Below are 16,342 nucleotides of genomic sequence, written 5' to 3'. Positions count from 1 at the left end.
CTGGGGTTTGTTTAGCTTCTATAATTGCAACATTGTTGCTTAGACTGGAGCTCAGAGCCTCGCTGCGGCAGGCAGGGAACCTTGGCTTCCTCCCTCACTGAAGCAAGCAAGCCTCATGTTCGCACAGCTGCCTGGCTGCCGGCCGCCATCTTTGTTGGCAGTTAATTTGCATATCACCCTGATTAGCCAATTGGAAGCATAGCAGAGGTATGGTTAATTACCATGTTTGTCTATTATTAGATAGGATATCCAATTAAAAGATAATGTTATAATAACTCCAGAAAACAAGAAATGCCATCAGCCCTAGCTGGTTTGGCCTAGTGGATAAAGCGTCAGCCTGCAGACTGAAGGGTCCTGGGTTCTATTCCAGTCAAGGGCACATGCCCAGGTTGTAGGCTCGATCCCCAGTGGGGGACGTGCAGGAGGCAGCCAATCAATGATTCTCATCATTGATGTTTCTATCTCTCTCTCCTTCTCCCTTCCTTTCTGAAATCAATAAAAATGTATTTTAAAAAAAGAAATGCCATCACTAAACTATATGTTTTTAGGAATCATTGAAAGATATTTAGAAATCAAATCAAATCAGATCTAAAAACAAACACACACATGAGAGAGAGAGAGAGAGAGAGAGAGAGAGAGAGAGAGAGAGAGAGAGAAGAAACCGATCACATCCTAAAATAAGAAGCCCACAGCAGATTCAGGAGTGGATTGTGGCAGCTCCAAGGTCAAAATCAACAAGCAGCAGAAAGGGGCCTATAGTGATGGTTAATTAGAGAACTGCAGTCAGAACAGTTGGATCAGTTGGGCCCTCCTTTCTCCTTCAGTTGTCAAAACAGAAGGCAGCTTTAGTATCTGCTGAGAGTGAGTGCACCAGCACCAGAATGGCAAACAGTGCCCACAGAGGCTACTGATCCCCTGGGGGAATGGGAAACACAGTCAAGACAAACCAGTGACACATTCCACCAATCCATTCTTCTTCCCCTACTCCAATAACTAGAGGCAGGCTACCATGCCAGAAAGTATGTTACCTGCATTCATGTACTATTTAATCCATCAGACATAGCTCAAGAGGCATTTCCATGGTTAAGCCTTCCCTACAGCTACCTCTGGGCAAAGTAACTGATACCTATTGTGTGCCCAGGTGCCTTGGCCCACCACTTAATCACACTGGGTTAAAATCAATAATATGTAGATTATGGACTCCTAAACTAGGACTCTGCCTTATTTATCTTTGTTTCCCAGAACCTAGCACTATGTGTGCCTATAAAAAGAAGGAGCCTGATAACTTGGACTCAAAGGAATTGCACCTTAATACCAGACAGATTTGTTAGACTGAATGGCAGGCTGAAATGTTGACAGTTAAAACTCTGATTACCTTAACACCTGGTTGAAGGGGCTCTAAGGGAGAGCCTGGAACAGGGTGCAGTGGGACGATTGTTCCAAATGAACTCTCTCCTGTAAAAAGAAGACCAAGTCAAGCCAAAAAGGAAGGGCTAGGCAAAGATAAATGTGCTCATCTTTTCATCAAATCCCTCAAATTCAGTGAGGCTGATTTTTTTTCATTTCACTAAATTTTATGAAGCTTGTTATATCTGCTTTTGAGCGAATCATACATCTCACCTTCCACTAAAGGAAGCAGGTCCACCACAGCTTGACCAAGGACTAAGGTCTTCTCATCTTTCTGCTTCTTTTCCTTTGGTAAAACTTCAGTCATAGTTACTAGGAAAATCAAAACAAAGAAATGAGAACATGTCTAGCTCATCTATCAGATTACTGAGATGCAATAAACAGTGCGTTATCAAAGAAATTTAAGAGAAATGAATGTGACATCCAAGAAGGCACCATTATTGGTGGAAAACACTAGACCTCCTTAGCGATTTTTTTCTGTGACAACTCTGTAATTTTAAAAAAAGTTATAGCCCTAACCGGTTTGGCTCAGTGGATAGAGTGTTGGCCTGCGGACTCAAGGGTCCCAGGTTCGATTCCGGTCAAGGGCATGTACCTTGGTTGCAGGCACATCCCCAGTGGGGAGTGTGCAGGAGGCAGCTGATCAATGTTTCTCTCTCATTGATGCTTCTAATTCTCTATCCCTCTTCCTTCCTCTCTGTAAAAAACCAATAAAATATATTTTTTTAAAAGTTATATATATATATATGTATATGTATATGTGTGTGTGTGTGTATATATATATGTATATATATATACACATACATATATATATCTTATCTAATAAAAGAGAAAAATGGTAATTGGCGTACAACGATACCCTTTTCATTGGCTAATCAGGGCTATATGCAAATTAACTGCCAACTAAGATTGGTAGTTAACTGCCAACAAGATGGTGGTTAATTTGCATATGTAGGCACAATGCAGGGAGGCGAAAGGGAAAGCAGGAAGAAGCCCCCTGCCACTGACAGTGATCGGAAACCCAGGGGGGAGCTAAGAGCTGGAAACCCTGGGGCCGCCTTTGCCCTGCCCCCCAGCCATGATCGGAGAATCAGGTGCCTTTGCCACCCTGGCCAGTGATAGCAGGAAGTAGGGGTGGAGCCAGCGATGGGAGCTGGGCACGGTCGAAGCTGGCAGTCCCAGGAGCTAGGGGTCCCTTGCCTGGGCCTAAAGCGTAGCCCACGATCACGGGGCCATTGCAGCTGCGGGTCCCCGCTGCCCGGGCCGGACGCCTAGGCCAGAGGCCTCAGGCCTGGTCAAGGGGCCGATCCGGTGATTGGTGATCGGAGGGTGATGAGGGTCAACTCCTCTGGCCGAGGCATCAGGCCTGGGTGGGGGGCGGAGCCGGGGATTGGGGGGATATGATGGTCCCCTTGCCCAGGCCTGAAGCCTGGGTCAGAGGCGTCAGGCTTGGGCGGGGGGTGGACCAAGCGATCAGAGGGAGATGGGGGTCCCCTGCCCAGGCATGATTCCTGGGCCAGAGGCCTCAGGCCTGGGCGGGGGCCAGAGCCAGTGATCAGGGGGAGATGGGGGTCCCCTGTCCAAGCCTGACACCTCTGGCGGAGGCGTCAGGCCTGGGCAAGGGGCCGATCAGGCGATCGGAGGGTGATGGGGGTCAATGCCTGAGGGCTCCCAGTATGTGAGAGGGGGCAGGCTGGGCTGAGGGACACTCCCCCACACACACCCAGTGCACGAATTTCGTGCACTGGGCCCCTAGTATATATATATATATATCTCAGATTCTATAAATCACATTAAACTTACAGATAAGTTTAGGGGAAATGACATCTTTATAATGTTGAGCATGCCTGCCTAAGAACATGGTACTTCTTTTCTTTTATTCAACCTTATGTCTCTCAATAGCATTTTCTTTACAGTTTGCTTGTAAGGCTCACACATTGAAATTAATTAATGTCCCTTAAGTTTCTTTTACTCCATAAGTTCCCCTTCGATTTCATTAGATTTTTTCCATTTTTATTTCTCTAAGAAATTGTCCATTTTATCTAAGTTTTCAAAAGCAATAGCAGAATATTCTTTTATGTCTTTTTTAAATTGTGGTAAAATACACATTACATAAAATTTACCTTCACAACCATTTTTAAATGCACAGTCCAGTGGTATTAAAAACATATCACTACCATCCATCTCCAAAACTTCTATACTCACTAAACAACTACTCACCATCCTCCTCTTCCCCTGGCAACCACGAGGGTACTTCCTGTCCCTATGTATTTGACCACTCTAAGTACCTCCAATAAGTGGAATTACAAAGTACTTGCCTTTTTTATGACTGACATTTCATTTAGTACAATGTCCTCAAAGTTAATCCATGTTGCAGCATGTTAGAATTTCCTTTTTTTTTAATTTTTTTAAAAATATATTTTATTGTTTTTTTACAAAGAGGAAGGGAGAGAGATAGTTAGAAACATCGATGAGAGAGAAACATCGATCAGCTGCCTCCTGCACATCTCCCACTGGGGATGTGCCCGCAACCCAGGTACATGCCCTTGACCGGAATCGAACCTGGGACCCCTCAGTCCACAGGCCGACGCTCCATCCACTGAGCCAAACCGGTTTCGGCAGAATTTCCTTTTCGTTATGACTAATATTCCACTGTATGCATATACCACATATTGCTTATCCATTCATCCACTGATGGACACCTGGGCTGCTTCCATGTTTTACTTTTTGTGAATAATACTGCTATGAACACAAGTTTAAAATAACTCTTTGAGAACTGCTTTCAGTTCTTTTGTATGTATTCTCAGAAGTGGAATCACTAGGTCATAGGGTAATTCTATTTTTAACTTTTTGAGGAACCACCAGTTTCCACAATTACTGTACTGTTTTACAGTCCCACCAAAAGTACACAAGGGTTCCAATCTGTCCACATCCCTACCCAAACTTGTTTTTTGTGTTGTTGTTTTTATAGAAGCCCTCCTAACGTGTATGTGGGGGTATGAGTTTTCATTTCCCTAACAATTAGTGATATTGAGCATATTTTTATGTGCTTTATGGCCATTTGTAGATTTTTTTTTGGAGAAATATCTATTCAAGTCCTTTGCCCATTTTTTAATCAGGTTGTTTTTTTTGCTGTTGAGTTTTAGGATTTCTCTATATATTCTGGATATTAATCCCTTATCAGCTATAATAACTGGCAAATATTTTCTCCCATTCTGCGGGTTGTTTTTTTACTCTGTGAATAGTGTCTTTTGATGCAAAAAAAATGTTCTTAATGTTTTTTTAATTGATTTTAAAGAGAGGAAGGGAGAGAAAGAGAAACATAATGATGCCAGAGAATCATCGATCAGCTGCCTCATGCATGCCCCTTAGTGGGGATCAAGCCTGTAACCCGGGCATGTTTCCTGGCTGGGAATCAAACTTTGACCTCCTGGTTCATGGGTTGATGCTCAACCACTGAGCCACACACACTGGGCTGGTGCACAAATTTTTTTGAAGTTTCATTAAGTGTAACTTCTCTATTTTTTTCCTTTGTTATCCTGTGTCTTTGGTATCATATCCAATAATTTATTGCCAAATTTAATGTCATGAAATTTTGTCCTATATCTTTTTAGGACTCACATTTAGGCTTTTGACTCAATTTGAGGTAATTTTTTAAATCTGGTGTTAAGTATGGGTCCAACTTCATTCTTTTGCATGTGGATATCCAGTTATCCTAGCACCACTTGTTGAAAAGATTGTCCTTTCCCCCACTGAATGATCTTGGCACCCTTATAAAAAATGATTTGAGCATATATGTGAGAGTTTATTTTTGAGCTCTCTATGCTATTTCGTTGTTATATATGTTTATCTTTATGCCAATACCACACTGTTTTGGTTACTGTAAATCTGTAATAAGTTTTGAAATCAGAAAGTGTGAAACCTCCAATTTTTCAAGGTTGTTTTGGCTATTTGGAGTCTCTTGAAATTCCATATGACTTTTAGGATGGGTTTTTCAATTTCTGCAAAAAAAATAACGTTGACATTTTTATAGGAAAATTGCACTGAATCCATATAGTGACATATATATATATATATATATATATATATATATATATATATATTTTTTTTTTTTTTCCAGAGAGGAAGGGGGAGATGGAAACATCAATGGTGAGAGAGAATCATTGTTCTGTGTTTCCCATTCCTACTACATGTCCACCACTGGGGATCAAGGCCCCAACAGGGGTATGTGACCTGACCAGGAATCAACGAACCATGACCCCCTGGTTCATAGTTGACGCTCAACCACTGAGCCACGGGGGTAGGCCAATATTGACATTTTATTAATATTAAGTCTTTCAATCCATGAACATAGAATGTTTTTCATTTATTTGTACCCTGACCAGAGCTCAGACTGGGGAGGAGCCTGCAACAGAGGTATGTGCCCTTGACTGGAATTGAACCCAGGAACCTTTGGCCTGCGGGCCGTCGCTCTATCCACTGAGCCAAACCAGCTAGGGCATGTTCTTTGTTTTCTACATCCTTAAGTTGAAAAACTAGATTGTTGAGATCTTTCTTGTTTCTTAATGTTAGCATTTTGAGATATCAATGTCCTCCTTAGTACCACTTTTGCTACATCTCCTAAGTTTTGGTATGTTGTGTTTCCATTTTATAACTTTCTTTGTGATTTCTTCTTTAAACCATTTGTTTAAAAGTGTGTTAATTTTCACAATAGCAGTTTTCTATTGTTATTGATTTCTAACTTCATGACACTGTATTTGTAGAAGATACTTTGTAAGTTATCTTTTTAAATGTATTAAGACTTAATATGTGGCCCAACATATGGTCTGTACTTGAAATATCCCATGTGCACTTGAGAAGAGTGTGTATTCTGTGCTTGTTGGGTAAAGTGTTCTGAATGTCATTTAGATCTAAGTAGTTTATTGTATTGTTTAAGTCCCCTATTTCTTTACTTATCTTCTATCTGGTTGTTCTATCCATTACTATGAGTGGGCTATCTGAAGTCCCCAACTACTGTTGTAATACTATCCATTTCTCCCTTCAATTCTGTCAGTTTTTGCTTTATATATTTTAACTAGAGGCCTGTTGCATGAAATTTGTGCATGGAGTTGGGGGGCAGGGGGTCCCTCAGTCCAGCCTGAACCCTCTTGCAATCTGGGATGACTGGCTCCTAACCACTCGCCTGCCTGCCTGACCCCTAACTATTCACTTGCCTGATCACCCCTAACCACTCCGCCTGCTTACCTGATCTCCCCTGCTTGTCTGCCTGCCTGATCGCCCCTAACCACTCACCTGCCTGCTTGATCACCCCTAACTGCTCACCTGCCTGCTTGATCACCCCTAACTGCTCACCTGCCTGCCTGATCGCCCCTAACTGCCTCTGCTTTGGCCCCCGGCGCTGCGGCTTTGTCCAGAAGGACGTCTGGAATGACATCTGAAGGTCGTTCAGCTGTCCGGTCTAATTAGCATATTACACTTTTATTATTATAGATGATCTGTCATTAGGTACATAAGTATTTATAAATATTTTATTTTCTTTCTGCATTGAATCTTTTGTTAATATATAATGTCTTATTTTAACTTATAACCTTTTTTATCTTAAGTTAATTTTGTCTGATATTAGCATAGCCACACCTGCTCTCTTTTGATTACTATTTGCATGAAATATCTTTTTCACCCTTTCATTTTCAACCTGATTGTGTCTTTAGATCTAAAGTGAGTCTCTTCTAGACAGCATATAGTTGGATCCTATGTTTTTACCCATGCTGCCAATCTTTGTCTTTTGATTGTACAGTTTAATCAATTTATACCAAATTATTTATAAGATTAATTAATTATTGGTGTTATTGTGATATTTGTTTTGTTTTTTTATGCCTCATAACACTTTGGCCCCTCATTTCCTGCATTACTGTCTTCTTTTGTGTTTAGATGTTTCTTTTTTTAAATGACATGTTTAAATTCCTTTCTCATTTTCTTTGTGTATATTCTATAGCTGTTTTCTTTGGGGCTACCATGGATATTACATTTAGCATCCTAAAGTTATAACACTCTAATTTGAATTTATAGCAGCTTAATTTTAATAAAATATAGAAACTGCTTTTTTAGCAAAATTGTTGAAGAAGACATACCTCATGATTTCTCCATCGTAAAAACAAAAACAAAAACTGGCATCCACCCACAGGCAACAGTCCCTTTGCAGGAGCTCTGGGATCCGATACCACATGCCAAAAAACTCAGGAGTTTCACATACCCATGTGTCAGGAATTAGGCAGACTTAGGTCCCAGCTGTGGACCCTGCAGTGGCCCACGAATCAGCTCCAGCCACACTCACCTGGATTCCAGGAATCCCTGGAAACTCCTGCCATAAACAATCACCCACAGATGAGAGAACCTCTGTACAGGTTCCCAATAGAGAAGTTCCAGCATACCACTGAAGGGGGGGGGGGGGAGAGAGAGAGAGAGAGAGAGAGAGAGAGAGAGAGAGAGAGAGAGAGAGAGAGAGAGGGGAGGAGAGGGAAGGGGAGGGGAAGGGAGAGTTTGCGTGCATTGGAGAAGGTAAGAGCTGCACTTTGACTTTAGCTGCATCCCCCAGCCCCAAGGCAGCACAGCTCAGAGCCAACAGAGATCTTCTTTGCCCATGATTGCTCCTATGGAGGAAAGTTAGAGTGTGTGAATGAGCACCCATTTCCCCATCTGTACAGGATGCTGCCACATGGGCCAATTTCTCTCTTGTCCCATCCAGACTACTAAACATGAGTGGCATCACCCCGGGGTGGAGGTAGGGAGGGAGGAAGGAAGAATCTGGGAGAGTGGCAGATAGGATGCCTAGAGAACATTAAAGAGATATGGATCCTACAAATTATACCATGGGCTCCATCAGGAAGCCCATCCACCAGCTGTGTGGGGTGCCTTGCCTTTGGATCCCCCAACTAGCCCATGGGCACCCTCATTATTCCATGTGCCACACACACACACCCTCCATGCAGTGGCTGGCTCCCTATGAGCTCCTCTTTCTGTTTTTAATATATTTGTTATTGATTTCAGAGAGGAACGGAGAGGGAGAGAGAGGGAGAAACGTCAGTGATGAGAGAGAATCATTGATCGGCTGCCTCCTGCTCACCCCCTACTGGGGATGGAGCCCGCAACCCGGGCATGTGCCCTTGACTAGAATCAAACCTGGGGACCTTTAGTCCGTAGACCGATACTCTATCCACAGAACCAAACCAGCTAGGGCCCTATGAGCTCTCTTGATAGCAGCTGCAAGAGTAAGCTATGGCAGATGGTTAGTAAGCGCATGTAAAAAGCTGGTCTGAATCTGTGGGCAAGGGGGAGATACCACAAACTTGAACTTTAGCACCGCTCTTTTTAGAAAACAAAAGGGGATAGGGGCTGACAGCACTCAGCCTGGTGGTTTGCATTATCCAGAGAATGCATACAGCCCGGCCCGTTGTGGCTCAGTAGTTGAGCATCAACCCATGAACCGGATCACAGTACAATTCCAGGTCAGGGCACATACATGGGTTCTGGGCTTGACCTGGGTTGGGGGCGTGCAGGAAGCAGCTGATCAATGACTCTCTCTCATCATTGCTGTTTCTATTTCTTTATCCCTCTCCTTTCCTCTCTCTGAAATCAATAAAAATATATTGAGAGAGAGAGAGAGAGAATCCAAACACATTTAAAAATTCTGCCACAAGAGGGTGCAAGAAGCATGCATGTCCATAGAAGGTCTGCGAAAGCCTCAGAATCCCTAGCAGGGCAAATGGAAGGTATTTCACTCTCCTAAGGGCAGTAAACAATGACTGGAGGAAGTGACTGCTACTTCAAATGCAAAGACGGCAACGCAAAACTGCAAGGAATATAAAAAAAAATCAAAGAAAAATGAAACCACAAAAGGATCACAGTAATCTTCCAGGAACTGACCCCAAACACATAGATCTGTGTATTACCCAATAAATAATTCAAAATACAAATTTTAAGGGAACTCAATGAGTTAAAGGAAAACACAGAAAGACAATTCAAAGAAACCCAGAGAAGAAAGCATGAACAAAATAAGTTTGACAAAGAGATAGAAATCATAAAAAGAACCAAACAGCCCAGCAAGCATGGCTCAGTGGGTGAGCGTTGACCTATGAACCAGGAGGTCACGGTTTGATTCCAGGTCAAGACATATGCCTGGTTGCAGGCTTGATCCCCAGTGGAGGATGTGCAGGAGGCAGCTGATCAATGATTCTCTGTCATCATTGATGTTTCTATCTCTCTCCCCCTCTCCCTTCCTCTCTAAAATCAATATATATATATATATATATATATCCTAACAGATTCTAGAGCTGGAGAGTACAATGAATAAAATGAAAAATGCAATAGACAGCACCAACAGAAGAATGAATCAAGCAGAAGAAAGAATCTGTGAGTTAGAATACAGGAACGTTGAAATTATCCAGTTAGAGAAGAACAAAGATTAAAAAATGAAAAAGAGTAAAGAAAGCCTATGTAATCATGGGATACCATCAAAAGAAATAATTTGTGAAATATTGGAGTTACAGAAGAGAGTGAGAAAGGGGAAAGACAGGTAATTTTTTTAAATATATTTTATTGATTTTTTACAGAAAGGAAGGGAGAGAGATAGAGAGTTAGAAACATCGATGAGAGAGAAACATCGATCAGCTGCCTCCTGCACATCTCCTACCAGGGATGTGCCCACAACCCAGGTACATGCCCTTGACCGGAACCTGGGACCTTTCAGTCCGCAGGCAGACGCTCTATCCACTGAGCCAAACCGGTTTTGGCAAGACAGGTTATTAAAAGAAGTAATGGCTGAGAACTTTCCAAATTAGGGAAACAATTTGAATATCCCAGTTCATGAACCTCACATGTCACAAAAGAAACTCAAAAAGATCTCTCCAAGATACACCACAATAAAACTGTCAAAAATCAAAGACAAAGAGGTATCTTAAAAGTAGCTAGAGAAAAGAAGCTTATAGAATTCTCCAGTGAAACTGTCTGGTTCTGGAGAATTCTAATTATGAATTCAATTTCCTTAATAGTTATAGGCCAACTTTATTTGATATAGGATGAGTTGTGGTTAGTGGATCTTACTTAAACCGTCTCTTTTAGCTGGGTTTTTTTTTACAGCACTCCAACAGAGGAACAGGAGGGGCACTGCCTCATTATTGCCAGGTGGAGATAGAAGTATAGGTTCCCCACTCAGCCTCCATACCTGAGGGGGAGAGCTCCTCTTTACTGCTGAGGGGGAATGGGAGTTCTGGTTTCTTGCTGTTCTCCACTGATACCACAGTGGTGTAGACTCATTACCACTAGTGTGTGTGTGTGTGTGTGTGTGTGTGTGTGTGTGTATGGTGCTCAGTGAAAAGTCTTGACTGACACTGTGTCTCCTATGACACCATCCTGGTGGGGAAGAGAGGAGCACCTTGTTACTACCAGACTGGGCAGAAGTCTAGATTCTCCATGTGCTCTCCACTAAAACCACATGGTGGAAGAGGGAGCTCATTACCAGAGGGCATAAAAGTCCTAGCTCCCTACTGGATCTTTTCTGACACCACCTAGCTAGGGTATTGGGGCACCTAATTTTCAGCTTTATGAGAGTGTAAGTCTAGGTTCCCCACTTAGATTGGAGGTGGATGGGACCACAGTTTCTTTCTGTGACATTTGGCTGGAGTGGAGCAGTTGCTGTCTAAAAGTTTTCTGTCTTTCTAGACTGCCCCTTTCCTGGTCTTTTGGTTAGAGACAGCAGATTTTTGTTGGGCTTTCGGGTTTGCACCATTAGGGTTTCCAGATTGCTGGCTTCTTCAGCTTCAAATCTGGGACATATAAGCAAAACGAAAACCCGAGGACCTCCCCACTGTGTAATTCCTCAGGTCTCAAGTTTCCTTCTCTCCACCTTTCGGTCTCTCCTGATGGTTTTATATATAATGTCTAAGATTTGTAGCTGTACTTAGTGAGAGGAATAGGAAAAAGTATGTCTATTCCATCTTCTTGGAGATACAATTTCAGTTTTAAATCCTTTTGATTTCTAATGACTACATTTAAGATTATACAGTAGTCCCCCTTATCCATGGTTTCATGTTCTATGGTTTCAGTGACCCAAGGTCAACCACAGTCTGAAAATATTAAATGAAAATTTCCAAACACAAACAATGAGTTTTCAATTTCATACCATTCTGAATAGCATAATGAAATCTCGTGCCATCCCACTCTGTCCCACTCAAGATGGGAACCATCCCTTTGTCCAGCCTGTCCACATTGTGTATGCCACCTGGCCAAGAGGCACTTATTAGCCACCTCCATAACATACCAACTATATCAGGGTATCACAGTACTTGCTTTAAGAAACCATTATTTCACATAACTTTTATTACAGTATATTGTTACAATTGCTCCATTTTAATATTAGTTATTGCTGTTAATCTCTTTCTGTGACATTTATAAAGTGTATCATAAGTATATATGCATAGAGAAAAGCATAGTATATATAGTGTTCAGTACTATCTGAGGTTTCAGGTATCACTAGGGGTCTTGGATAAGGACAGACTACTGTATCTCAGTAAGCACTATGTCAGCTAAATCCCACAAGATTTGGTATTTACTATTGATTCTAAATGTTTTACAGCTTTTATTATTTTTTTAAATTTTTCCTATGAATTATTCATAAGTGTGCCTTAATTTTTCCTAATGGATTTTTTTTTATCTTTTCGTTATTGATTTCTAATGTTGATGGTTGTATTCTGATCAGAACACGTGGTCTGTATGCTACTGATAATACTGTGTAGTTAGAAATAGTAGCAGTATGAATAAGGAACCCATCCATCCATTTACTCAGTCATTCATTCAACAAACATTTTTTTAGCTCTTTTATGTTCCAGATATTTCTAGGCAGTAGAAATTCTGAAATAAATAAGATCCAGGCCAGATTTCAAAAACTGCCTCCTCTAGCAAGGGAGGCAAATTTACAACAATATGGTGAGTATACAGAAGTATGGTGAGTATACAGAAGTATAGATAAGGTTGCCAAGTAAAATACAAGATGCCCATTAAAATTTTTGAATTTCAGATAAACAATGAATAATTGTTTTTAGTATAAGTATGTCCCAATTTTGTTTTTTTGTTTTATTTTAAATCTGGCAACCCTAAAGACAAGAATACAAAAGAAAAGCTCCTAACTCAGCTTAGGAGATAAGGGCTGCAAAGTTTAGTCATATAGCAATAGGTCTTTGATATAAACTCGCTAAAACTAGTAGGTCAGAACCAGAGCAGGTAGCTCTCAAAGTATACCATGTTATACCTAGATTAAAAAGGCAAGGTGTCCATCTGTCCCAACAACAGCTGCTATACACCTCAGAATCTCCTCATAACATACTCATATAATTAACATTTTTACAGCCACAAAGACTTACAGAACACAGGTTTGTGGGCGAGGTCATCTAAAGTGATTCCTCCTTCAGGATTGAACTCAAAACTGCAAGTGAAGTTGTATTTTGCAGTTCCTTCTGAAGAAACAATAATTTTTGCAGAGTCTCCCAGAACTGCCTGATTAAATTCTGCACGAATAAAGGTAACTGGGGTATCTCCTTTAGAACCTTTCTGTTGACAGAAACATACTACTTTACAATTATACTCAAATAGAGAATTTTTCTACACATCTGGCAACCCATTTTTACTTGTACTAAATAGCATTTTCCACGTTCCCGTATCAAGCTATATTACAAATACAAAAGAAGTAGGTAGGAAGTCATTAAACAAATCTAACTGTAGTATTTAAATGCCAACATTGTATTTAAAGCCATTATGTTGAAGTTTTTTTAAAAAAATAACATTCATTATGTTTATAAAATTATATTGTAGAACATGTGGAAAAGTGAGAAAAGCACATAAAAAAAAAATTACCTGTAATCTCTAATATGCAAGCACCATTAACATTTTCAAGTATTTTTCTAGTGTTTTGTTGTGAATACGTATGTGTATTTCCCTGTGTGTGTGTATATATGCACAAATATTTATGTATACCTTTTAAAACAATGTAGAGGACATATATTACATCCTGCTTGGAAAGAGCTTTTTTACTTAATACTGAATGAATATTTTGCCATTTCATTAGTATTATAATTTTTAGTAGTTATACCATATTGTAGTTTTATTATTTAAATTCATCAAAAGAAATTAATCATAAAGGAAACTCTGGAAGACTTCAGACCTTTTCAGGAAAAGGGGATGAATTGTTGTCTAGGAAAACAAAAACAACTTCTTATTTTACCTGTTAGATTTAATTTTCAAATTGCCAGGCATTTTATACACACAGTAATCTGAACTGCTGATTCTGGACTATCCATGAGCAACAACGAGAAGGAAGGGCCAGTGCTATGTAAAGCCAGTAGATTTGGTGGTACAGGATAATGCAGAACTCCATTCCTTCCCGTTGTGCTCCCAACACAGCTTCCCCAACCCACAGATTTTTGACAGAGAGATCTGAGCTCGAAGACAAGTATACTTTCAAGAAGTATGAATAAACTAGGGATTTCTCAGATTTCCAAAAATAACTTTACCAGTTCATAGCCACCTATCACAGTGATCTGCACAGGCTTTCCTGCTGATGAGATCTGCTCCATATCAGCACTTGAACAAAGTCCCTCTGGTCTTCTTTGGTCCCTGCAAACATAATGAATGAACCTGTCCCCTCGTGTCCCATCGCAGCATAAGTACTCACATTACTCATAACCAACACCAGGGGAGAACTGAGGGAACTGCAATAGTCCAGCACTGTTTTGTGGCCTCTCCAACCTTTGCTGCTAGACAGGCAGGGCTTTAGGAAGCTGGTCACAAGGATGATTCCACTGATTCGTGCTAAAAAGATCCTTATACATGTAACTTACCCATTAAGCACAAATTATCACAAGACAGAGAGGGTAGAATGCCATCTCCCCAACTCCCATTCCCCAAATCCTCCACAGTCTTCTTCGGTAGCTTTTATTTTAATGTGCAAAACTACACTCGAAGGTTATTTAATCTCTCAGAGAGAAATAGATAGATAGATAGATAGATAGATAGAGATATATATGGAAAGAAGCAGACACATCGAATGGTTAGTCCCCTGGAAAAAGTCCTGACATATGTCTTATTTAGTCAAAGATGTTTTCTAATTATTTTACAACACTGAGGACACCATTTCAAAAATAAATTGGATATCTGTGTTTTTTTTTTAAGGTCATGTTTTCTGACTCAATTCAAAGTAGAACTTAATGCAATTCAAACGTTTACTTAGGATATACTATGCCAGGGGTCCTCAAACTTTTTAAACAGGGGGCCAGTTCACTGTCCCTCAGACTGTTGGAGGGCCCGACTATAGTTAAAAAAAACACCACACAAAACAACTATGAACAAATTCCTATGCACACTGCACATATCTTATTTTGAAGTAAAAAAACAAAATGGGAACAAATACAATATTTGTATTTGCATGTGGCCCGTGGGCCGTAGTTTGAGGACCCCTGTCTATGCTAATTGTGTCTAGTACTGATGGTACAAAATAATGAGATACCTTCTTGCTGCCCCCAGACTTTAAAATTATTCTGCCTCTTCACAGCTCCGCCTTCATTTTCCCATTCACCTAAAAGTCTCATATCACTTGTTCAACACCATGTCTCCAGGCCTAAGTGGCCCTGACAACCTAGCACGGCTTACATTTGAAATGACCTTTTGCATTCATTTTCTTCTTTTCTTTTCAAGAGCACCACTTGAACTAGGTCTTTACTAGCCTGACCCTGGACAAATGCCTAATTTCTCTGAGCCTCAGTTTCACCTTCTGTAAAATGGATAACAAAATTTCTGACCTGTTTCGCCTTGGTCGTGAATAGCCACTGTAATAGTAAACGTGTTTAACCTATGAAGCAAAGCACAAATGGCATTATTAATATTCACTGCTTTTCTGAATGCTCAGCTACCCCCTTCAGGACAAGTAGTCGCCCTAGCTGGTGTGGCTCAGTGGACAGAGCCTCCGCCTGCGGACTGAGGGGTGTCCCGGTTGGATTCCGGTCAAGGGCAGGTACCTCGGTGGTAGGCTCAATCCCTGGCCCTGGTCAGGGCGTGTAGGGGAGGCAACCAATCGCTGTGTCTCTCTCACATCAATGTTTCTCTCTCTGTGTGTATCTCCCCCTTCCTTCCCGCTCTCTGTAAAAATCAATGAAAAAATATCCTTGGGTGAGGATTAACAAAAAATAAAAATAAAAAACAAGTAATCTGTCATTCATATTCACAGCCTCTCAGGGCCTGGCACCACGCCCGTTCTGCAAGAGGCATTAGCGGCATATTGTTGAGTAATGAATGCAAGAATACGGCTCATTACAAGTAATGGGCAGGGCCGTCAGGCGGGGACTCCTAGCGCCCACACCCGGCTGGGCTTGGCGGGGCGTCGCTTTAGCGGGGTCGGTGGCGTTTGGGTGCGTTTAGGGGGTGCAGCCGCGCAGGGATGCGCTTCAGCTCAGCCACTGCTGAGAGCGGAGGCTGCGGTAACTGGGTGCGGCCGCGGGGCGGGGTGGGGAGCCCGGGAAGAAGGGGTTTTCTGAGGAGACAGCTGTCTTACCTGCGACAGCCACAGCTGTGTTTTCGCAACTATGGCAACCAATTACCTCTCGCGAGAACTTAGTTTCTGCAGTTACCAGACGTTTTCCCAAGACTCGCGATAACGTGTGTGGGCAGAACCGGCCGGGTGGGCATGTGAGTTTCTGCGCCTGCGCGCCGGAACGCGTGCTGATTGGCCCCCGCAGTCCTGTCTCGGCGGCGGCACTTTCCCTCGGCCAAAGTTAGGGTTCGGTGCAAGGTTTTCCGCCTTTTAATTTTGCTTTCTCAGCCCTTGTCTTTCACTACCCCTACGTAAATAGAAGGGGTGGAAAAGGAAATTTATGTAAAGATAAGACCTTTATTAAAT

General features: G+C 41.6%; 1 protein-coding gene across 1 annotated transcript in view; it reads right to left on the bottom strand.

Annotated features, from left to right (window-relative positions):
* CFAP70 (cilia and flagella associated protein 70) overlaps positions 1–16,017 on the bottom strand; it is a 110,113-nt gene extending 94,096 nt beyond the window's left edge. Inside the window, 6 exon segments of the mRNA XM_059662396.1 lie at positions 1,376–1,455; positions 1,621–1,719; positions 12,819–13,005; positions 13,965–14,067; positions 15,249–15,298; positions 15,998–16,017. Of these exon segments, the coding sequence (XP_059518379.1) occupies positions 1,376–1,455; positions 1,621–1,719; positions 12,819–13,005; positions 13,965–14,027 (429 nt within the window). The 5' untranslated portion in view covers positions 14,028–14,067; positions 15,249–15,298; positions 15,998–16,017.
* Positions 16,018–16,342: the final 325 nt, after the last annotated feature.

This window comes from Myotis daubentonii, chromosome 13 (assembly GCF_963259705.1).
Source record: "Myotis daubentonii chromosome 13, mMyoDau2.1, whole genome shotgun sequence".
Classification (NCBI taxonomy): domain Eukaryota; kingdom Metazoa; phylum Chordata; class Mammalia; order Chiroptera; family Vespertilionidae; genus Myotis; species Myotis daubentonii.
This window is presented reverse-complemented; position numbering and strand designations above follow the sequence as displayed.